A 25,062-nucleotide genomic window follows, 5' to 3' on the forward strand; every position below is an offset into this window, starting at 1 on the left:
CTTACCTTTATAAACAGGCCACATCTTGTAAAGGAGCAACAAAAGTATATAGGTTATACTTTTATTGCTAAGCAACATGATATAAAAGCCATTGTTGGAATGCATTATTACCAAAACACACTGGCATTTCTATATATCAAAAATTGTTATATAAGGAACCACTTCTTTTCTATGTGGTTTTTGCTAGCTTGCCTCATTAAAAATATTTGCGCATGCATGCACACACGTGGATAAGTAATAATACCCAGGTGCAGACCATCACAGTCCACTTAGTATGGGTGCAAGATTTCAGGTTGCTAGGTTCTTCCCTCGAGCTATGGCAGTCACATTTCTTTTCTATGTTGTTTTTTGCATAAAAAGATGCATATGCACACACACACGTGGATAAGTAATAATACCCAGGTGAAAACCCTCAGGGTCCACTTAGTATGGGTGCAAGATTTCAGCTTTCTAGGTTCTTTCCTCTTGGAGCTGTGGCAGTCACATTTCTTTTCTATGTTGTTTTTTCATAAAAAGATACATATGCACACACGCATGTAGATAAATAATAATACCCAGGTGAAAACCCTCAGGGTCCACATAGTATGGGTGCAGAATTTCAGGTTTTTAGGTTCTTTCCTCTTGGAGCTATGATGGTCACACATACACAGACATGCATGTGTGCATGCACACAAGTGCATGTCTCTCCATCTGTGTGATATCTATTTGTAAGGAGCCACTTTTTTTCTATGTGGTTTTTTGCTAGATTGCCTCATTAAAAATATGTGCATGTGCACACATGCATGCCTGTCTGTGATTTATATCCATAATTTGTAATATATGGAACTACTACTTTTCTGTGAGATTTTTTGCTAGCTTACCTCATTAAAGGATGGGCATGCATGTAGATAAGTAATAATAACTAAGTGTTTACACTCAAGTGGATGCATTTAGTATGGTGCAAAATTTCAGGTTTCTCGGTTCTTTGCTCTTGGTGGTATAGCAGTCACACATATATGCAAGCCCACAGACACAACCTTTTATTATTATAGATAGGATAAATTTCTACTTTTCTCAGTTTTTCTCCCATGATCTATTTATTATTTACAAAATTCTTATTTTCATTTCCATTGTTGCTGCTTTATAAAACTTATTTCTTGATCTTTACCTGGACTTGTTTTTATTCAACCTTTTAATTTCTTTATTTAATTCTTCAGTTTCTATTTTTCTCTCCAATTAATCATAATTTATTTCTACATTCAAGTATTCTTTTATTTCTTCTTAATCATATATCTCTTTCCCTAATTTGAATTTTTGTATTTTCATATTTTTTTTCTTATATGTGTTTACTTCTTCCCAAAATTCTTTATTGATCTGCTCTTTCCTTCTTCTTCTAGATGTTATATTTTTCTTTCTTCATTTTATATAAGCATCTTCTTGCATTTATATTGTTATGACAGCAAAAGTCATGTGACGCTGGTAACACGTGATGAGTTTCTAGAAGGATCATGAAGGCTCGAGCATTTGCCAGACGCCCTCTATTTTTGTATATATAAGCCCAGCAAATAAAGCAGAGAGAAGAAGTGACGGCATAGATAATTGCAGACAGGCAGAGATAGAGATGGATAATTGAGTCAAACGTGGTAGTGACCGTAAGTAAAGCGCATGAATCGTTGTGAATTATAGCGTGTGTTTAAGTTAAAGTGAAAGTGGAAATTAAGTGTATTGCAAAGTTGTATTGGGAAAGAATAAACTAGTTTTATTTAAGAAAGGACTTGTATCGCTAAAGTTTTATCGGAAAGAAATTATGCAGGAAATTAACAAACGAAAAGAGACGTAACAATATAATTAATCCTGTCTCCATTTTCTGATGTATTTTTACATTTATTTAAATATCTTTGTCTCTTTCACACCTGTTATCAAACTTTTCCTTTCATTCCTATATCTTTAGCATGCTTCATTACATATTTTATTGAAAATCTCTAATTCTTCCTTTATATTTTAAATCTTATTATCTCACTCCATTTGCTTTCAATATTCCTGATAAAATATTTTTTCTTCTCTTCTTTCCACTTCAATCCTCCCCTTTTTTCTTTAGTGTTTTCTTGCTTTGTAGTTTCTTTTCATGGCAGGCTACTATAGATATCCATGATATCACTGGAGATCACAACATTTCACACTTTGATCTTCCAATTCATTTCCAATTTACCATTGAAAAAAAGGAAGGTCTACTTTCCAAAAGCACTTGTAGTTTCTTAGTATCATGAAGTTTTTAATTTGTTTCATAATTCATCACCAATGTGTCTAATTATGCAAAATTGTTTATTTTTACTCAAAATAATATGCTTTATCCAAAGTTTTGCTAAGTTATTGTTACATTAATTGAAATTAGTGTAAGATCCAAGCTTTTTTGTTTGACATTTTCACATGCCCTCCTCATTTGAACATGTCTCACAGAATTCATTCCAGTTCCTAGTTTATGTGGTGAAATTTCATCCTCTATTTCCTGTAGGATGCACATAATAAAATAGTTCAGTTTGAAATCACCATGGGAAATGTTGTTATTTGGCTTGATATTAACTACTGCACAGTTTTCAAGAATTTTTGATTTTATGTAACTTTATGTTTTGTAGATTTGTTTGGATGGTTTGCAGTTTATAAGGTGATCAAAATCACTCATATGTAGGAAGATGGCATTTTTATTTTCATTTTTAACATCTTTTTTATGCTCCATAATTCTTATATTTATATATTTTATCCTATTTCACTCATGTAAACTTTTTCAAATGACTAGCATGGAATTATAGATGACTTAGTTATCCAACTTCTTATAGCGATGTTTATGTTAGATTATTTTTCATAGTGTTGTAATGCTTGTAAATAACAATAAATTAATTTTTCTTTAGAATCCTCTGTATGAATTCCAACTTAGTACTTTAGTTTAAACTAGGTGTTTTCTTTTTTTTCTATTTATTTTCTATTTCCTTCATTATCTTTGAAAAATATTACTCTGTCTTGTAAAAGATGTGCCTTTTTAATGAAGTTTATAGGATACCATAATTTTTTGAAAAATATATCAGATATTCTGAATTTCTTTTTCTGATATTAGTATATCACATATTCTATAGGCTCCTAAAAATACAGACATAGCAATAGGGGTTTTAATCATCTGTGGTGACACAAGAAAAAAAATGGAAGTACCTTACAGGGTTCTTAGATTTTCCATAGTCTAAGAAGTCAATCCTATATATAAGTATGTTTAAGAAAGGGAGTGAATCCTTTGTTTTCTAAGTTGTGTAGTTAAACTTTAAATTCTATATTTTTGTGAAGATGGCTTAGTTTCTCAAAGATTGAAAAATCACACCTGTTATTTGGCCAAATTGAAAAAATATCTAATTAGCACAGCCATGGAAACTTCATGCCATTAATGCCTGTTAATAGAAGTAAATCAGTTTTAAAATGTTCCATGGAAATGTTGGTAATAAAGCATTTCCCATTTCCATTATTTATCTTTGTTTTTAGTTCTGTCCTAAACACATTGTTATGAAAACAGATTTCAAGAAATTAGATTAATGTATGTACTGGAACTGGAAGACTATATGTCAAGACAATTTGATTTTCTTTAGTGATATTCTATTGTTCTAGTACTATTACATTTGTTATTAATATGTCAAAATCAAAACTGGCCATTTTTATACCAATGATGTCAAGGTTTTTTATTTCATTGTAAAAGTTTCAGTTGTTTTAACATGGAACAACAAAATGTTTTCTAAGACAAGTGCTAAATGTTTTGCTAACCATTTGAAAACTGAAAATGTTGTAGTACTTACATTGGAGATGATGGGTTTTAAAAGCCAATTTTGCTTATGGGTCTTGGGAAAACTATACGTGTATGGTAGTGAAGAATTCATATGTTTAAAATTCATTAGAACACCTGGATAATCAAACAGAGATTTCTGTTGGGTCTACTGAAAAATCAGAATGTCTATGAAAAACTTAAATTCAGTCTTCTTTCAAGGAAGGTTCTCGAACTTAATATTTTCTCTTTTTAGTTGTTTTATCCAATAGGAGAATTTGTTTTAACTGATTTCAAATATCAAAATTTTGGTTTCTTTTAAAATTTCTTAAGAGTTTACATGAAGCATTAGGGAAACACCCTTAGCATCACTTTTATTATTAAATGATGCTTCTTGTAAGTTTTTAAAAGCTAATAGAATATATAATTTACTGATATTATATCCTGTGAATTTCATTGAAAATACACATCTAAAATCCAGAGAAATGTTTTGTCAGACTTAGTGAAGGACACAGAATGAAAGAAAAAGAAGAAACTACATTTTTTTAACTATGGCAAAACATTTGAATTGAGAAGATATTTTCTATAATATTATTCACTTTTTTTTAAATTACGAGTACAGCTGAATTCCATGACCAAAATTTTGCCTTGTGTTTCTTCACGTACCAAGTGATTTTAATGTGCTGTTTTACATTTAGAATTTTTAAAATATTTTTATTAAAATTAATTTACCATAACACAAGTATCCATAAAAAGAGGCTAACAATGAACAAATGCTTAAAAGAACATAGAAAACAAGACATCCATATAAATCTATGCCAATCATGTGAAAATGTTTTCATTAGTGAAACAGGATCAAATATAAGCACAAGGATTACAGAAAATAAATGTTAAGAACAAAAATAAAAATAACACCATCTTCCTACATATGAAATAATTAGACCACCTTATAAACTGGAAATCATTTAAACTAACCTACAAAACAGAAAATTACATAAAACAAATAATTATTGAAAACTATGTAATTTAATAGCATACCAACCATCAAAATTTCTGATGGTCATTTCTAACTAAACTGTTGTCTTAAAAATGCTATATACAGGAAGTACAAAATCAAATTTCACCATATAACCTGTGCATTGGAACAAACCTCATTTTCTGTGTGAGACAATGTTCAACTGAGGAGGTTATGTGAAGCTGCTGAAACTTGTATCAGAGTTTTTGTGTCAAAGTTCCAAAAAAGTGTGGATTATAGTTATTTTTAATTTACATAAACAGTATCGTATACTCATCTTTAGCTTATTGTTACATCTTACTTTTCATCTTTCTAGTCAGACATTAAACCATAAACCACTTATTTACATTTTAAGAGTAACCTATAAATCAAATTTCATTACACTTGTCTAAAAAGTTATTTTTCTTCATTTTGCCTACAAAACATACATTTTTTTTGATAGAAAAACTAAAAAAATTGTATCTAGCATTAAAATGACCAAAAACTAAATAAAAATGCTCTGAGAAACACCTTACCAATGGATGACCACGATGGTGCTTGCCAAATATCATTTAGTTGCCAATAGAGGGCACCTCTAGTAAGGCCTTCTCCCTTTACAATATCACTTTGACATCGTCGATAGTACTCAGTCTCAGTTTTGATACTCATTGCTTGGTTAATCTATTAAGTACCAAAATTAAAAATACATGTATCAGATCAAGTATATCTAATTCGGAGATAAACATGTCACACCTGATTTATATTATACCTTTGGAAAACATACTCCTTCAAAGATTTACAATACTGCAAAGAAATTTGTGCATCAAACAAATTTTTTCTAACTGCCTCAATCCAAATTTTTAACATCATCTAAAATATATGAAGAGAAGTAAACAAATAATAGACTCTAATGATTGGACACACGAAATAAGAATACACTTAAAGATCCAAAAGTATTTAATTATTATTGACAAACACAAATTAGTATATTCTCTAAACTAATATTTAAATTACCTGTGATAAATACAAAAGTTGTTTAAATCCTTTTTCTCCTGCATCATAAGGGGGAATATTCATGTGACGTATAATGGAGAGTTTAATCTCTATACCACCTATAACAATAATGGTAATAAGATTACACAGAAATATCTCAGTTTTCAAAGTTTAAAAATGATGATATATTGGTATCATACATAAATTTTTTATAGGTGGAAGACCTATTGTGTCAGAATATATTTCTTTCACCTACATTACACACTGTACATACCTATTTCAAACAAAACCATCCTTACATTTGCACTTAAAGCCACTGGAACATCTTTTAAAATGAGCACTTTCAGTTTTAAGCAGTTCAGGGGTTAGTATCAGTTACATAGCAAATTGTTAAAGACAGAAGAATGGGGGGGGGGGGGGTCATTAAATAAATTATTAATTGTTTAATCACTTGTGCCCATAACGTTAGGGATATTTCCATTAGATGGTGATTAATTTGATAGAGAAATTATTACGGATGACTTAAAACTTAGCTTTTAACACTTCATAATTTTATTATACTCACTACATTCGTGCCTTCATTATATAAAACCAAGATATTCCATTATCATAAATGGTGGTGAATCTTTGGGGGATTACAATGTTCAATTAATAAAGATGCTAAAATATGCAAATATTCCTAAATTTACTACATCATTGAACCCAGTGCACATAGGACAGGTTCTTATGAGTTGAAACAAGTTTCATTTCTTTATTAAAAATAGTGCTTTTCAATCATGCATGATTCTCAAATATATAAAATTTAAACCAAGAAATGTCACATTTGCTTAAATAATGTTATAAAGTTAAAACATCCATTTTTTTCATTTTTTTTGCTTTGTTTTAGCACTGGTATATCTGAATTGTGTCTGCTGCAGGGATAAAATCCTGATTCTTAGCTTACTGCTTTGTATTATGAGGATTATTATTTATTTGTTTTATTTGATACTTTAATACAATACCCCTTGCACGGACTTAGATGAAACAGAAAAAATATATATATTTTTGGCATCAAGAAAAACAGAAAAATCTGCTGTGTTATATAATTAACTAAGATTGTAAAATATGTCATTCTTGTAGTATAAATAGTGTTGTGATAGTGCTGATCGATTCGAAACAATTAAAGGTTGCCATAATTGTAATTCACATAAGTTAAACACTTCTGATCTTATTTGTCAGACAGATAAATTAGTTGAAATTTGTCTAGCAGCCACTCACATCATCAGAATTACTGTACTGGCCAAACACTTGGATATCCATGCAAATAACAAGGTTAGAGAATAGGGATTAGTAATTAAAATCAAAGAGCTTTAATCTGTCATTCCCAATATAATAGACCTTTAATACATATTTAACTTGCAATATATACATAAACAAGAGTATGGTGAAATTTCTTCTGAGGTAAAAACTGTTGAACATTATAAAGAAAAACAGAGAAACTTTAAGGAGAGACTCAATATTTATCATAAAGACATAGCAACATTATTAAAGTTCTTGATACATATCTGTTAACTTGAATTTAGAAGTTACTTAAAATATTCTTCGAGCCCTCAACAAGGTGTATCACTACTGTGAATATTTTGTCAGAGAGAAAAACTTCCTAAAATACACAGCTCAGCTAGCCAGATTAAAAATAATAATAAAATGAAAGTGGAGTACAAAGGATACATTTATTTATTCCCTGCTATTTAATCATAACCATGTTGTTTGAAAAAGTAAACACTGTATGAAATGGAATATATGTATAATCTTCTATTACTTCTTTATGTCTACTTAATTATTTCCTGATGTTCATCCCTCATTCAATTATCCTCTGGACAAAAAGGTTGCTATAAAACCAAAGCGGCAAATATCCTGTGGATAATATTTCCCTTCTGTATGACTAAAACAACAACTGATAAAATAACATAATTACCTAGTGCATGGTGCTGCCGATGTTCTAGAAACTGACTGAAAGGATAGGTCCAATCGTCTGGCTTTGAAATATTTTTCAGTGTTTCAAATGATGGATAGGACTGAAATCCATACTCAGAAACAAATCTAGGGCGAGGATATGTGTGCCAGTCCCAGCCATCTTTGCCATAGTTGTAATAATGAACTGTAATCGAGTACACTGTATTAATATATATGTATAATATTCAGCTACAAAAAACATGTAAATATGTGTATTTATAATGAAACCTTGTATCAACTTATAGTTAAAAGCATAATAGTGAATTTTGAAATATTATATATTTTGGCAAAGAAACTGGTATCTGATAATTTATTACCCAAGTCTATGATTTGGGTTATTAATAATTTGAAGTAATTATGTGCTTTCTTTAACATTATAAAGATAGTATTTCTAGTACAATCCAAGAAACAATTGATAAAATTGCACATGCTATAATGTTACCTTCCCTCCATGGCATTGTGTGACTTAACATTTTTGTGAACAAATGTCTTAAACTCTGGGATATAAATTAACAGCAGTTCTCACAATCTATTAAACACATACAGTTTTGGAAAATATTATGGAAATGCACAGGTGATTCATATACAGAAGTAACAAACATTAAGAAATTAGAACTAAATGGTCAATTTTTTGTTTGTCCAGTACATTATTACAGAAAATATAGAAGTAAAGTAAGTTCTATAAAGCATTTTGTCTTTTCTTTAAACACAGCTGTATGTCTTGCTTTGAAGCTGTCATACGTTTATCAGTGTATGATTCTGAAATATTATTTCAAATGTCTATCCTTTAAAACAGGGTTGTGGAGAAAATGTCAGACATATCAAAAAATAAGAAACCTATTAGTATTTTCAATCTATACCTTACAAATCGTCGCTAGCTTCTAGTTCTAAATTATAAGTGTTTAAAACTTTGAAGTTTCCATAATACATTCACAATATCACTGAAATGTTCTACTAGAAAATTTACTTCACACTGGAAAAAAATCATGTTTAAGCATCTATATTTCTTAAAACTCAAAAGCAACATAAATAAGAAACACTAAATGAATGTCTTGAGTTCTTTACTCATAAGTGATAATATAAATCAGCCACATTGTTTGGTTGTTGTTTGACTTTCTCACTTTCTATATAAGCCTACTGAGCCTTAATAATATTCATATTGGATTTTGTGCAGTCTAAAACATGATTTTGAGTGTTCCATTGGCCCTTCATGCTTGAGCCACTGTCTTGCCAGAAGAAAAATTTCTACCAACAAATCTTGTTCATGAAGGAATGACATGATGTATAAGAATCTGATTGTATCTGTCAGTAGTCAGTGTGCTATCAATTCTGTGTAGACCTCCAACACCATTAACTGAAATGTAGCCTATGCTTGTATAAGTCCTCCAGCAGGCTTCACTGTATCCTATTCTCTTTTCTGCCTTGAACTAATATTGGTTATAAAGAACACCCTCCTCTAGTTCTGCTCATCCCATTACTTTAAGTCTAATGCCCATTTTATCTATTTGATTTGGTTGTCTTTTTTGAACAATGTTTTTTGAATAGCTACACATACATTGAACTCACTTTATATTAACTTGCATCTTAATTTTATTGTAATATTAACACCTGTATGCACAGCTAGATCATTGGCAATATCACTACTGGACTGTAGGGTATTTTGTAGAAAGCATACCCTGAGTTACTTAATATCACTTTTGAAGAGTTTGAGTTTTCTACTTTAACAGCTTCTAATATCAAGAGTACTGATTTCATGTACCCTCTCAGAGTTTCCATACAAATTTTATTAAAACATGAAATTTAGCCTCAACCTGGTGTATGGGGGTTAGCTTTCATCAGCCAAAACTTTGATTTCAATACGTTTGTCATTTGGCAATCTTGTCCTAGGAATCATGGGTGCATTCACCTCACTCCTGCTGAGAATAATACAACTACTTTTATTTATATAGACATGATGACAATGTGGCATTGTGTGATTGGCTAGATGACAGCAACTGCAGAGTAAACTATCAACATGTGACTTTACACTGATGCAACTCATTTTCATATAATACTGATGGAGCAGTCTCATAATATTTGCATTTTATTCACTGTTTCCATAATTGTTTACAGCATTGTAGATACTTAACTTAAACTAAAATACTTGTGTACATACATATCTTTTGCAACTTACAAGAATGAAATTTTAATTATATACAATTTTGCTTCTATATTGGCGTTGTTTCTGGACTTCTCCTGTCTTATATCTTTAACAATGGAAAATCTTTAAGGCCTTTCTAAGTGTTGCTGTAGATGACTGTTAACATATCAAATACACAGTCTAAATCCATCTTGAAAAGAATTTTACTCTCTTTATTTTTCCATAATACCCTGAAATACATTGATATCAGCAAGCTATAGAGTATTTAGTCTGTACATTGACTACTTCTGGATAATTTGTCACTTTTAATCAAATAGGGAGTTTTGTAACATTATTTGAAGCTAATATATTTTTAATGGATTTTACAAGGATTTCCTTGAATCTGGATTCTTCCAGCTGTTTCAGGAAATGTTGTGAACAACTGAACAAAAAAGGGGCTTAACTAGGCCCATTAATGTAAAATACTACTAGTGAAAGCTTTAGCAATGCTGGTAAAATATAATTTTATTGTTAAATAATATACTCAGTTAAAACTTGTAATTCTATTGTAATATTAAACTTTCTCTACATTCTTTTGAATAATGTATTTGTTTAAACGATAAATTATTATTAATTTGCTAAAAGGTAATACTTCTAGCTTGTTAACAAACAACTTCAACAGATACAGATTTGATTCATAAAATGAATATCCCATTGTGATCACATCCACATCGACTGTATTTATTGCACTTGAAACATTTTTTCCCTTTGCAATTGCAAGTAATAGGAGGTATAGGATCAACTTCTGTTTCTATTTCCTATAATTATATGTGAAACTACAAAACACTATTCATGTATTGTTTAATAAGTATAGGACAGGCTGTATGTTAAGAGTCACAGTTTGCTTAAATGTCATCCTAAAAAGTTTCAATATGATTGGTTACATCATCCTTGAATTATTAATAATTTATCAGAACATACACAACAAAGGTGGTTTATTCATTTGTATACAATTGTGTATACTAATCAGATTTTTTTAATTTTAATTTAAAACGTTATTACAGCATAAACAAAACTACAGACTTTAATATTTGTGATTATTACACTAAAACTTTTAATATTAGAAAGGAATATGTCAAATTTATCATTTTTTTCTCATGTAATATTGCTTATGAAATTAAATAAAAACTGCTACGAAGTAAATCTTTAACTAAAAGTACTCACATTATTTTTATTCTGGTATGGACTTTGGATTTAGATACAATGACAAACAGTACCACATTGTCCATAATTCACCACACTAGCAGTACACAATCTCCATAATAATAATAAATATCTCAATCTTAAGAGCCCATAATTTCAAAACAATACAAAATCTATCAACATATTTCTGTCAAACTGTGCATGCTCATCTATACATTCAGTCTATATTCTTTCCAGTCCCTAGCATTTTGCTTGTTGATTGACAATATATTACTTATAATATATTCTTAATATATTACTCAGATATCTGGTGCATTAAATTATAGATTATTAGGTAAACATAATTATTCAGTTATTCACTGTTGTAAGTTCTGCTGTTTCTACAGAGATTAATGAATAACAAATAGCACTGTATTTTTGGAAACCCATAAACATGCCATATTATTAGTTACTGTCAATAAAACTTTCTATATCTCAGTATTTTTTCATTTTATTTTTTTCTGAAACTTGTTATCTCAAAATTACTGATATTATATAAACATCCATATTTTGCTTTATGGATTCCCTTTAACTATCATTGGTGATATATTCTATCTATCTTTTGGGTATACAGCCTCTTAATGACCACTGCCCAAGCTGTACTAAGTATCATGATATGTGTGTGTTCTAAGCAATGCTTAGTGATGCATATTTTGTTTTAATAATGAATGAAAACAAAAGTACCGATAAATTCTTATCTTATGTAATTATTTTTGATAATTAATTGAATAAATACAAGTATAGATATGCAATAAAATAAAAACTCCCCAAACTACATAGATGGTTTTATTTTTGAACTGCCAGGCTTTATCAAGTTAATCAAACTGTTAATTTTCATTTTGACATATTTCCAATCTTTCCTACATAAATATGTCAATGATGTAATATACCCATAGTATTATGTGTTTCTTCTATGACATGGGAACTGTTTTATTAAGGTACTAAAATGTGTAAGGTCAAAATTTAATGGAAACAGCATATCTCTAAATAGTAATTTATTAAGAGCTTTTTGACTAGTAAAGTGATCCTCCATGACTTAATTAGTTTTAGGAAAATGAGTTGAAGCCTTGTCCAGAGCCTTTACTCTCCATTTAGGAGGGAAACTAGCTACTATTACAGCTACATTCATACTCCATGATAATTACATGATAAATGTAAATAAAAATATTTATGCATACAATATGTATATGTATAATTGATGTCCTAAGTACACCAGAATTATCATTATGTAATGTTTTGGTACTAATGATGAATTGTTATTTTGCCATCCATTTTCTAGAAGCATCACTAAATCACATGAAATTCACCAACTTTTCTGATGTTTTCCTGATGATTCCCAGGCTGGGAACACAAAATATGTTTGTTTTAATTTAGGAGCAACCTATAAGGGACATTATAATTACTTCAAGACACTAAGGTTATTTTAATGAGAATACTCTATGCAGGTATATCAAGATGTTCAAGTTTTTATTAGGATTTATGGAAGCCTTTCTTTAGATTTATGCAGCATTATTTATATATTTTTAAATATAGCCAAAAAAAAGAGAGAGTTTTATTTTTAAAAAGAAGAGTAACTAACCATTCACACTACAAACAATTACTTTTTTGGTTGTACAGTATGAAATTATGTTTAGGGCTAATAATAAAGCTTTTTAATTCCCACTTAGGTAACTGTGGAAAAGTGAAATGAAGGATTATGTCAACATCTTGAGCAACAAAATGTAAACCATTCTTTATATACAGACTTAAGTACTTCATTGAGAAACAGGTTTATCTTCAAGCCATCTGTTTAAAAAACTTATTTTGAATCTAATTTATTTCAACATTACCATCACCAAAGTGAGTATCCTGGGGATCCCAAGCTATCCAGCCAGCCTGCTCAGTTGCTAGGCCATTGGAAGGACTTGAAGATAAAAACTGTCTTGAATTATCTTCCTTCATCACAATAGGCCTTATTGTTTTTATGTAGAGCTTCAAATAGTCGTTTCTATATTGCTCCTGCCGAGTACCTATAACTGGCCTGTAGATGTGCAAAAATAATTCATTATTTTTAAAAGCTTCAATAATAAAGTGCAACATATGTTACTAATTAACCAGTGAATTACAAGTTTTATTAAATTTAAACTTGAAACATCTAAGACACGGTAACTTAGGCTTATAGTTTTCCAAAACCAACAAAAAATACATAACACAAGTTCTACTATGTACAATATTATAACCTGTACAAATTTAGAACCTATTTTATTTTTTTTGCAGGATATAGCCACATCATGCTTTTTCTTTTCTGTATGTTTTATTGTGCTTGATTAAACATCAACTTTGTTTTAACTGTAAGAGTAATGCCCCATTTATAAAGAACAGTGGGACAACTTCATAAAAAATAGGATTAATTGGTTAAACAGTGACCAATAGCATACCACCACTGAGAAGCCAAGGCCTGTTCATTTTCATTGTTTCCAGCCCAGATAATTATTGAAGGATGATGTTGCAATCGTCTAATCTGAAATATCAAAACAGGGAAAAAATTTAAATAATTTAAGCCATGTATGTAATATGTTGGCATGAACACATGTTCTGCAACAAAGGGAAAAAAAGGGTTTAACATAAAAGGTTTAACTGATCTGTAGACAAACAGATTACTAATCAATTATATGTAATATCAAAAATGATATTATCCTACACATAGAAGCTGATACCCATTCATTATACTTCTCTGTTTATTCATGGCTATCATTAATGTATGTGTGTGATCAAGTATGTCCCAGTGTACTGTAATATGGGTCCATTACTTGCTCCTTTTACCACAGAAAAATTGCACTCCCATAGTTTAGTGTTTGGGTATGTTATAAGAGTGATGGTCAAATCTCACTACTCAGATAGACAACTTCAAGTAGCCCAAGTTTTGAAAGTGGGTGCTGTTGATTAGCTACCTTCCCTCTAGTCTATCAGTACAAGATTAGGACAGCTAGCAAATAGAGTTCTTGAGTAGTTTGTGCAAATAAACAAAATATCTGTGTTAAAGAAATTACTCTTCATAATTATAAAAATTACCAAATATTATTTTATTTTTGAAAATCACATTCTATTCTGAAGAATATTATAATTTTGTAGTGGTTATGCATTCTTTTGTAAATGGATTGAAGGCATAATACATACTATAATGTAGAACCAATGCAGAATCGCCATAATTTACAATTTTTTTAATGTTTACTTCTGAGAAAGGTTTATGAAAAATATCAATAACATGATCTGTAAAATTTTAAGATTAATTTTTGGTTGGGCAATAGTTGTATATTATGTATTTTCTACCACTCTCTGCTGGTTCACTGATTTTATAAATATATAAATAACATAATTTCATGTTTACCTAAAGAATTTCAAAAACATCAAGTATGTTGAAGTTAGAAAATACATGTTCTTGAACCATTTATGAACTTGATGTAACAATTCTACAGGATATTTTGGTTTAGATGTGTAGTGCAGCACTGATGAGCTGTGGACCCTGTGAAACTAGTCTGTTGCAGTGGGAATAGCAAATCAAAGAATAGATTAGTCCTCTACATCATCTTTTCTTCACTGAAATTATGCAGTAATGTTCTATTTTATTGTTATGTATCTGCTTGTTTGTTAATTTCCGGTAGAATTTCTTTCCGAGAAACTTCAGCAGTTAATCGAGTCCTTTCTTGATTAACCCAGATTAATTAAGTCCTTTCTTGATTAACCCAGATTAATTATGAAATAAGTATCTTTAATGTTAACACACTTTTCAAATAAACATAAAGGGTATGAGAAAACGCTCACAAAGAGTTTTATTGAATAACTGAGGTCATTAATCAATGAAATTTGTCTCTTCAGAGACATTTCAGTATATAGTTACCATGCTGATATCATATATACAATGGCTCAATAAATACTGGACTGAACAGTTTTTCACTTAGTAAAAATTAAGTTTTTTGTTTGTTTGTAATTAAGCACAAAGCTACACAATGGGCTATCTATGCTCTGCCCACCACGTGTATTGAAACCCAGTTTCTAGCGTTGTAAGTCCGCAGATAAAAAATTAAGTGGCCTTCTAATATGCATTAATGCTTAATGCTCACTGACTAATTTACAAGTGAGGGCAAGGCAGTTAATTACAGTTCTTCAACAATAAAAACATTTCAAGAATGCACTTAAATGTAACAAAGATGTAATAATACATTTTAATGAAATCACCCAAGAGTCAGTCAGTATTTGTAAATGTTCCTTACAAATGCAGCATAGTGTTTTAAATTAATGATTCTAAGAAACTCTCAAAATCATATAAAAACAACAAATTTCACAAAAACCATCAGTAAGGTGTGGATGTTTCTATTGGTTTGTCAGAATTTATACATACATATATATATATATATATATGTTGTTGTTGGGCTTAGAATTTTTCTACAATAGGTGTCTGTGACTTGTTGGTGAAAAATTCAATGATCAACAGCACACACTTAATTTGTTTTCAAAATGATATATATATATATATTCGGAACAAGTTAAACTTATGTACAACAAATTCTTCACACTATAAAGATTATAGGAATATCATAAACACTATATATATAGTTCTCTTCTTCTTGTCCACTTAGGCCTATTCAATTACTTTAGAATTTCAGTTGACAAGCTGAACTATCTTCTCTATTACTACCACATTAGTATTCTGTGTGTGATTCAATTACAACTGTGGCATGAGTTACTGTAATCATTTGGTCTTCATTGTTCTAAATATCCTCTGTTCCTTTTGTCAAAGAGCACTCAGGCTGATTCAATTACTTTAGAACCACACTTTAACAGAATCATTTTTCTTCTTATCTCCTCTTCTACTGTTAGTCTTACTCTAACATATTAAATGTTAGGCCTATCACTTCTACAGTAGTTAACTTCATGCCAAACTTTTCCTTGCCCATAACTTTACTCTCTTCTGCTATTGTCTGTTTGCCATTTTCACTCGTCTCATACTTTTTATATCTTTATCACTTAATCATCTGGCCTTCTAGAAATCTCTATATTCTCAACGTCAACGTATTGCACACAACATTCTATAGTCTCAACATCAATGAATTATAAACATAACTTCCTACAATTATTATAACAAAAACTAAACAATAATAAAATATTCACTCACAAGATAAATTAATCAATAATATCTAAACTAAACAGTCTTTTATATCATGAAAGGGTAAAATAAAAGTTAGTACTTTACCTGCTGTTTCACTTCTTCAGCTACAGTATACAAGAATTCATCATTTACTGGATATAAAGAAGCAGCAAACATTAAGTCTTGCCAAATTAAGATACCTAGTTCATCTGCAATGTGATAAAACTCATCACTTTCATATATTCCACCTCCCCATACTCTCAACATATTCATATTGGCATCCTTAGTAGACTGGAGAAGATTTTGGATGTAATCTCGAGTTACTCTCTCTGGAAATACATCTGCAGGTATCCAGTTAGAACCCTTAGCAAAAATTGGAATCCCATTCACTCTGAAGTAGAAACTTAAACCTAATGGTGAAATAAAATAAAATAATAAATGTCAAAATGCTGATAAATAAATGTGTAAGTTTGGATTGGCCAAATAATATGCGTGCAATTCTATGTAATGATTTTTAAAATTAATAACAGGATATCCAATTTAGCTACAAAATATAAATATAGCTGAGAAGCATTTAAAGTTTATTCAGACATTTGTCTCTGCAATCATATTAAGTGCTGGAAAAAAAAAATCTTTAAATAGTAAGGTCAAAAGTTCCAATCTCATTACATTGGTATTACTTAATTCTAACAATTTGCCAGTAAAGTGGTCTTTAATTCCACTTACACATGATTCCTTTTTGAAGTAATAGTTTAAAATGTAGTCTAATTTTGCTCAACACAATTTAATAGAAAATATTACATTAATGTGATGTGTGATAAAATATATCAGTTTGCATAATGTAAAAGTTCACATGCCACAACCACACATCTGAAGAGCATAATTTCAACATATGTATTACTTAAGTATTACAAGTCTTAAAATATTCATGATTTAATTACCATGGTCATTATCTAGAACATCTTGAATGAGTTCAACTGTTCGAAAACCTATTCGAACAGTTTTTGATGTATTTTCTTCAGTGCTGTCCTCAATGTAACTGACAGTGAGGTTGTAGAGGGGTTGATCCCCATAACCATTTGGCCACCACTGTTTTATGGAAATGTTCTACAGAAAGATAAGAAAATAAGTTACATAAATAAATATTACTAAGCTCATAAGATAATGAAGACTGTATGTTTGCAAAATGCAGATTAGCAGCCTTCTCAGTTTAAAAAAAATCAAATTTAGATGAAAATATAAAATAATGGTAGTAATATAAGTGGATTTTAATCATGAGAAGTCTGTAATTTTGCAAGAAATGAAATATTCATCAGTTTTTGCCACATATATTAATACAACTTAATTTTCCTACTTTTAGGATTGATCAAACAAGTTACCTACAAAAAAAATACTCTCACCCTTGGTATTGTGATGTTGAATTTTATCTTTGCAAAACCTTGAATATCTGGCTGTACTGTAACATTGGTGTACTTTATTAAAGTATTTTCATCCAATTTCACTTCAAGAGTGCCATCTGCTGGTGATGTACCCACTGTTTCTAAATGAACAGTTACTGATATTGCCCAAGTCGGAAAAACATTGCTGATTACTGTGAATGATGAAAATTTATCAAATTTTTAAATGTTCTTTATGTATGTTACATGTTCATATAAAAAAGCTTTTGTAATCACATTACTATACAGAAAGTATAATTAGCCAAGCATAAATAGTCAAAGTTATACCACCTCTGTATGTGTATACAGAATAAAATATATCCCACAACCATATTAAACCTGAAAACTTTAATAAAACATGCTCCTGTACACACAACCAAGACAGTGAAAAACATGTAGATTTTTTTATTAGTTCAAAATGTATTTTTTATTCTCTATTAAAGGAAAATGGTCATATGCAAACTTGTAAATAGTAAATCTTTGATGATAGCGTTGACATAAGCTTTAAGCTGTCCAAATGATTTCCTAAAAAAAAATTAAGAAATAAAAAAACACTATACTTCAGAATATCAAAATATTAAATTAATTATCATTGTGCTCATTAGTCATATGTTATTTCACGTATACCTTTTTAATGTTGCTCGATTATATCCATTTGAATAATGGCCTAGTTATTTATTAAATAAAAAAACATCAATGAATTATAATCATTTCCATAACCTATTTATTATTCTCAGTTTCACTAGAAACCTCCTTGGCAAGTTTCACAATTTTACTGATGTGTACATATAAGAAGCCAGGTACTTTTGTTTCAAACAGTCTTTTTATGTGGAAAAGTTATAAATTTAAATTAATCCTCTAGCTTATAGACCAAGATTATGTATGCTACAATGTTTGTTCCATAGGCTTACACATGCTTGCCTTATTTCTGTGTCCTGCCCTCCTGGTTTAAGGTTGTACTGACTTCAAGGGGTGGTACAGAGACTTTATCTCTCTTTAATATGTTTCTTTGGAAAGATCACTGACATTAGTAATTAAGGATTGTAAAATACTACACTACTGCAGTCTGACATAAAAGTGAGATATTTCTATCATTTTAGACCTTATTTTGGATCCAGTCTCTGTTATAATAATGTCTTGAAAACCTTTTCTCTACCCAAGCAACCAGTTTAATTTATACATTGAATTAGTATAACCAGTTAATAAGTTAAATTATATAATAATTTATACTGTTTGTTATTAAACATTATAAATTTGTAAATTGACAAATCTAATTACTTATTAAGATAATTATTTTGTATTGTTAGCTTTGTATATGAGTTTAGGGCTAATTAAACTTTCTCAGCTGGATCAACCCTGTGAAATATTATATAGATATTGCCAAAAATACCATTATCTATGAAGGAACCCAATTTACAGATTTATACATTTTAATTGTTATAGCTCGTTGTTGTATAATATTGCATGTGGTATATTAATTTAGCTATATTAATACCTTGGTTAATTTTGAGTTTGTGGATACTTGTAAGTTTTCTGGGTGATATTAGATCTCTGAATATCATTGCAATTTTTCAATGTTCATTCATGATAGAGAGGGAAAAATGACCACAATATAAATGTATATATTAATAAGTTAAGTCACAGTGAATATAATGTCTGGACTTAGCTGCCAAACACTCTGATTGAAAGTCACACTTTCTCATATACTTACTAACAGGAAAGGTATTTACAACTAAATTTCTGATGATAACTTTGTCATAACCTTCAAGCCCAATTGATTTCCTACACAAATTAAGAAATAAAAAACAGTATAAGTTTAATTTTACATAGTTACAAGTTTCAAAATAATATTCTTTAAATAATTCTGTCTTTTAGAAAAGAGAAGAAATGAATGAAGTATTTAAATTAAGAGTGTAGAAATAATGATATTTAACTGCATGATACTGGCTTTCAATGATAGTTTTCTTCAGTTTCATTATTGTTACATAGTAAATACATATTTGGAACTATAATGCATGTATATATCTTTAAACTTTAGGGTTATTTAACAAAAGTATTGAACAATCTGAAAAGTAACTTCCTATTTAAAAAACAAGCAAATGTCATAAATTGTATTTTAAGATTAAAAAAATTAATATCCATGAATACGTATATTCCTTTATATTGCTTATACTATTATTTTTATTTGTGATAATTCCACTGTTTGTTTCAAAGTAATGTTATACAAATAGTTTGAAGGAATCATCACAAACATATCTCACTTATTTCTCTTTTTATATATATATACCACATTTTGAGACACTTCATTGTAATTTCCTTGAAAAACTGAACATAAAACTAATATTATTATAAACTGGAGAATCATGCTATGTAAATTGCAAAAAAATATTAGGTCTTGCTAATAAGACTGACAAAGTATGCAAAATAATAAGTGTTCATAAGATATTATAAAACGGCTTAAATTATTTTATCAATAGTATGCCAAAAGCAGTTTACTAACATATGTAATAACCTTGTCTAAATGTCTACTGAAATAATAAAGTGAGAGCTTGGAAACAATAGCTAATCTTTCATTGCCAGTTTGGTATAAGAACTGTAAAGACTTGTGGTTTAATAAAACTTATTATATGGTGAAAATAAATCCTACTAAATCAACTTACTTATTTAAAAACACTTGTGTTTTACTTCTACATTATAAGAAAATAAAAGTTCACACCACCTCTATATATAGAGCAAGTGACTCTACAAATAGATATCTACAAATGGTCTCAGCCAAACAATCTTCAAAGGCTTTATTGGCCAAAATATTGAACATATATATTTTTATTTTCCTTTAAAACAATTTTAATTATATTTCTTTGTATTTTCATATTTGGTGAAGCTGCAACTGTATTTACTATAGCCAGAAATAAGTAGAAATATTAGGGTGGCTTTATTTCAATTAATTTCTACTTTAAGAAACTTAAGGGTAACTGCCTTCCCAGTCAAAGCTGAGACATTGTGGGTGTAAGCACTCAGCTTCGTACCCTTATTTGATTGATGATTTTTTTTTCCATGATGGCTGACTAGATTGACATCAGCTTTTTGATATTGTTTGATAGATGGGATATCCTCAATGCATCTGGGTGCTATTACCACAGACATTATCTGTTATGACAATAAGTTGACAACCAGGACCGATAACAGTATTGCGATTTATATCTATATATATACAGCTGAGATCTCAAAATACATCAAAACATAAAGAATACAGCTGAAATATTTATGATATACACACTACAAGAATAACATAAGCATTTATATATAAAAAATAAATTTATTTTCATTTACCAAACAAAAAACTCAACCCCATTAATAAAGATAAAATAAATGGAGAAACATATATTTTCCTACAAAATCCAAAAATCTTTCATTGGTGAATAATAATAAGAAGCAAGTAAACAAAAATACCATAGACTCTTTTTATATTAACTAAAACCCAGAACATGTTAATCAACTGAAATATAACATAAACTCTTTAAAATAAATCACAAAATTAAAAATACAAAATAGAACATAAAAAGGACCCTTGAACATAGATAATTAAACTGGACAAAACTAAGATAAGAGAAAGATGCAGAGACACATGTACATATACAACACTTTTAACTTACTAAAATAGAATAATAACGTATAATATTTACATTACCCAACAGATGGTATGAGAGACTATTCCCTTGTCCTCATTTTAGGTTGGTCAGCAGATCCTTCAAGATTGCAGTCGGCTGGGGACTGACTGCAGTGGTCTCCCTGATAATATCACAGGTTTTGTCCATAGCTCTTCTCATATCTGCTAGTTTGGCTTAAGTGACAGATTTCTATGAGCTATGATGGAGGCATTATTTGCTGCTGCAGCCAATCTTTCTCTTGGTTGTAAATGTCCCAGACCTCTGTCCACTTTCAGCCTTCTCATTGTAATACCACTTGAAAAGGTGCATGTACTGGACTGAAGGGTGGTCTTTGATGGTGTTTGGTGGTACAGTTGGAAACATCAACCTCAGCTGCCTTTGAGTCGACTCTTGGAACCTCTTTGGTGGTATTGGTTTGGCTTCCATGGAGGTAGAGATTCCCTGCTTTGTCTATGGTGTGGTCTAGTGGGCCATTGAGGTAGATGATTTTTCTATTCACTCTGTAGGTTTTGACCATCATTGGTAGTGATAGTGGTATAGGCAATAAGGCCTTCTTGGCCAGCTAGCTATAGCCCTTGGTAACAGTAATATTGGCTGATAGAATTTCCAGCCTACTTGATGGTGTATCTGCCAAGTACTGTATCTCTTCTTCTACTCTTCCAATTCATCAGTAAACCATTCAGAGCAAACTTAACTTTGGGAATATCTACCTCAGCTTTGGGATGTAGTGGTCTCAACAGAGGTAGGTGTAATTCTGGGGCCTTTTTCTCACTGTCATTAGACACCCTCTATTGGAACACCTAAGGACATGTTCCTGATCCTGAGACATATATCATTTCTCCTTTTTAGCTGCCTGTGTTGTGACATTCAGCAACTGTGATTGAGTCTCTGGCATGCTCGGGCTGACCATTGTAGAGATGGTGCTCTGCAGTGTCATCTCTGCTGATACTATAGTCATTGCATCCAGTGAGGGCTTGGGTCCTGTGAACAGGTCCACAACTGACTGGGACTACCTGACCCCTGGAGATTTCACAGTTGGTGAGATAACTGACTTGATGAAGTCCTGAACATAGAATGTATTGGCTAGTAACCCATCTTTATTCATGGATTTATCAGGATCAGACTAGTTCCAGGTATCTTTAGTGGAGAAGTCCAGCTCCTCACCAAACAGAATGTCCTGGATGTACGATGTTTGTCATTGTAGTTTTGTCTTTTCATTTGAATGACATTTTAAAATAATGGAAGGTTCAGCACACAACAGAGTAAGAAAAATACCACTGGTTAGTTGAAGTCAATATGCCAAAAATAGTCAATAACTCAAAATTAATTTGTAAAAGTCTGGATTGAAAATAAAATGTCAGATGATTTCCAATTAGTCAGGTCAGCTAGATATGTAGGTTGAAAAACAGTTATAACTGCCAAGTTACAACAGTCACTCCCCTTTAAAAACTACTTCTAGAGACAGAGTAATCAACAGGTTACCTTGACCATTGACATTTTTATGGGATTCACATGTGCTCATGCTCAAGTCACCCATAGAACACGTATCCCATGACCTTCCCAGTTCACCACCCTTGTTGGTGGCTACTTGCCCAATACCTTAATAGCTTTGCAATTCTCTTTGTTGCCATTCCCATGACAACAACCAGCATGCTTACTCTTTGACCATGATCGGTTTCTTTCACAACCATCATGTTGTCATGTAAACAAAGCCATTTTCCATTGGGAAAGGAATGGTATCAGGGTTGCAAAACTTGATCCTACACACATGAGCAGAATCAGCTTAGGTGACACCAACCCTTACTTTTGACTGTTATAAATCACCTACATTTACTGCCTTTCCTTAGGGACCTTATTCTAGCTACAAGTTTAGTACTATTTAGTGATTTATTCATAATATTAGAAAAACACGTGATTTACAAAATTTCATCATATTTACTTTTTGCTTCCCTCTAGAACACTTACAACCTGCATTTTCATGCATCCTATACTACACATGGTACTGAAAAAAACTTTAAGAAAATAGTAAAAAAACTTTGTGCTTTACTAAAATTTTTATTCTGCATAATCGAAAATATTTTCAATCAGAACCAAATAAAATACTGGGTAAACTGAGTTGTTGCATCTAAGCTACTATTTGTGAATTTCATATACTAGTGATAATGTCACCTACCCATAAACATTTCGATTAGATACAGTCAAAATATCTTGTACTACTCTTACCAAGAAAACAACAGGAAAAACGGCATTTTCTCTCAGAAGTAGTGCGAGTTTCTCTCTTACCCTTATCCTTTCAGGAAAACTCACTACTTGCTGAATATTTCAATGTATAAATTGAAGCATTATTTCACAAATATTAATGAAAATAACAGGTACACTGTATCTTCAAATAACTACTTCACATGTCATTAATCACAGTTGACTTTATAGCACTAAGTCTTAACATCCAGACAAAATCCTTTATTTTCATTCATATATGGCTCAATAGTTGTGTTATTTGTGCAATAAATCCATTTTTGTCAATAAACACCAATAAATGACTCCATTTAATGCTCCTACACAAGTGTGGGACTACACATATTGTTATTTAAACAAGTTTATTGTCACACATATATATCTCCATTACACACTGTCTCACGCACTAATAGTTTAAGTTGTAACCTTTCAGTATACTTACTACTACTACTGGGTAGCTGCAGTGTCGTAAATTGCTAACATCTGGGAGCCATAAAACTCAACGTTTTTCTTTTAAGGCACCGTGAAATAAATAATCACTGATAGAATTCAGCTAAAGATTTTTTAGCTGAAATTATCGTAAGTCATGATTAACATTCACGCTGTTGTGGTATATTAAAGAAAAACTGGGTAAACCTTAGAGCAATGGGCTAGATTCGCTTAATAACAGGAAATTAAACAATATACCTATAAGTCTGAGTAACAGAGCTAGAATAATGAATATGAAATTATGAGACTAGACACAAAATGAACAATCTTTATTAAAACAGAGTTAACATGAACAGAGTGTGTGTCCTTTATTTACATGGGATGATCGTTTTTACTGGATGTTCTAGTTTCAACTGATCAGGCCAAATCCGTGGGCTAAACTCCCTAAATGATACTGGTGTCAACATCATTGCATAACATACTGTCACGTCTCTGTTCGTTAGTTAATTTTCCGTAAATTCGTTCCGACAAAACTTTAGCGACACAAGCCCTTTCTTAAATAAAACTGGTTTATTCTTTTCGAATACAACTTTACGATACACTTAATTTCAACAGTTGCTCTATAACAAACGCTATAACTCACGTCCAACAATATTTTATCCGCATACATTCAATTACTCATTACCTCTGTTGTCCCATCACGTTGTGAACGTCTTATATATACAAGACTAACACATATCTAGTAAATGCTAGGGCATTCTTGAAGGAACAGAATATTTCTAGAAACAGGTGGCGTGATACTAATCACGTGACCTCGCTGACGCAACACTGCCCCCTCCTTAGTATTGTTCGTCCCGAACAATAGCCACTTACATTAAACCAATAACTATAACTTAATTAAATGTACAGAATTACAAACACAAAATTACAATTCAACAAAGTCTCTTAATTTTACGGGAAACAACAGATGGGAAATTGACGACTTGGCAAACGGTTATACCAAGAAAGTTACGGGAAGTTGTGCTGCATCAGTCCCATGATACTTTAACAGGAG

At 30.7% G+C, this 25,062-nt stretch overlaps 1 protein-coding gene across 2 annotated transcripts in view; it reads right to left on the reverse strand.

Annotated features, from left to right (window-relative positions):
- Positions 1-25,062, reverse strand: part of LOC106474293 (beta-mannosidase-like) — a 47,353-nt gene that overhangs the window by 9,715 nt on the left and 12,576 nt on the right. For both annotated transcript variants that reach the window (XR_002608865.1, XM_013934984.2), the window contains exons 5-13: positions 19,388-19,458; positions 17,641-17,831; positions 17,182-17,347; positions 16,346-16,650; positions 13,533-13,615; positions 12,945-13,135; positions 7,717-7,899; positions 5,784-5,881; positions 5,306-5,450 (exon numbers count right to left, since the gene is read on the reverse strand). Coding sequence is in view for 1 of the 2 variants with exons in the window: in XM_013934984.2 (XP_013790438.1) it covers positions 5,306-5,450; positions 5,784-5,881; positions 7,717-7,899; positions 12,945-13,135; positions 13,533-13,615; positions 16,346-16,650; positions 17,182-17,347; positions 17,641-17,831; positions 19,388-19,458 (1,433 nt within the window). In the remaining variant the exon portion in view is untranslated. The remainder of the gene's footprint in view (positions 1-5,305; positions 5,451-5,783; positions 5,882-7,716; positions 7,900-12,944; positions 13,136-13,532; positions 13,616-16,345; positions 16,651-17,181; positions 17,348-17,640; positions 17,832-19,387; positions 19,459-25,062) is intronic.

The sequence above is a fragment of the Limulus polyphemus genome, unplaced genomic scaffold (assembly GCF_000517525.1).
Source record: "Limulus polyphemus unplaced genomic scaffold, Limulus_polyphemus-2.1.2 Scaffold137, whole genome shotgun sequence".
NCBI lineage: Eukaryota > Metazoa > Arthropoda > Merostomata > Xiphosura > Limulidae > Limulus > Limulus polyphemus.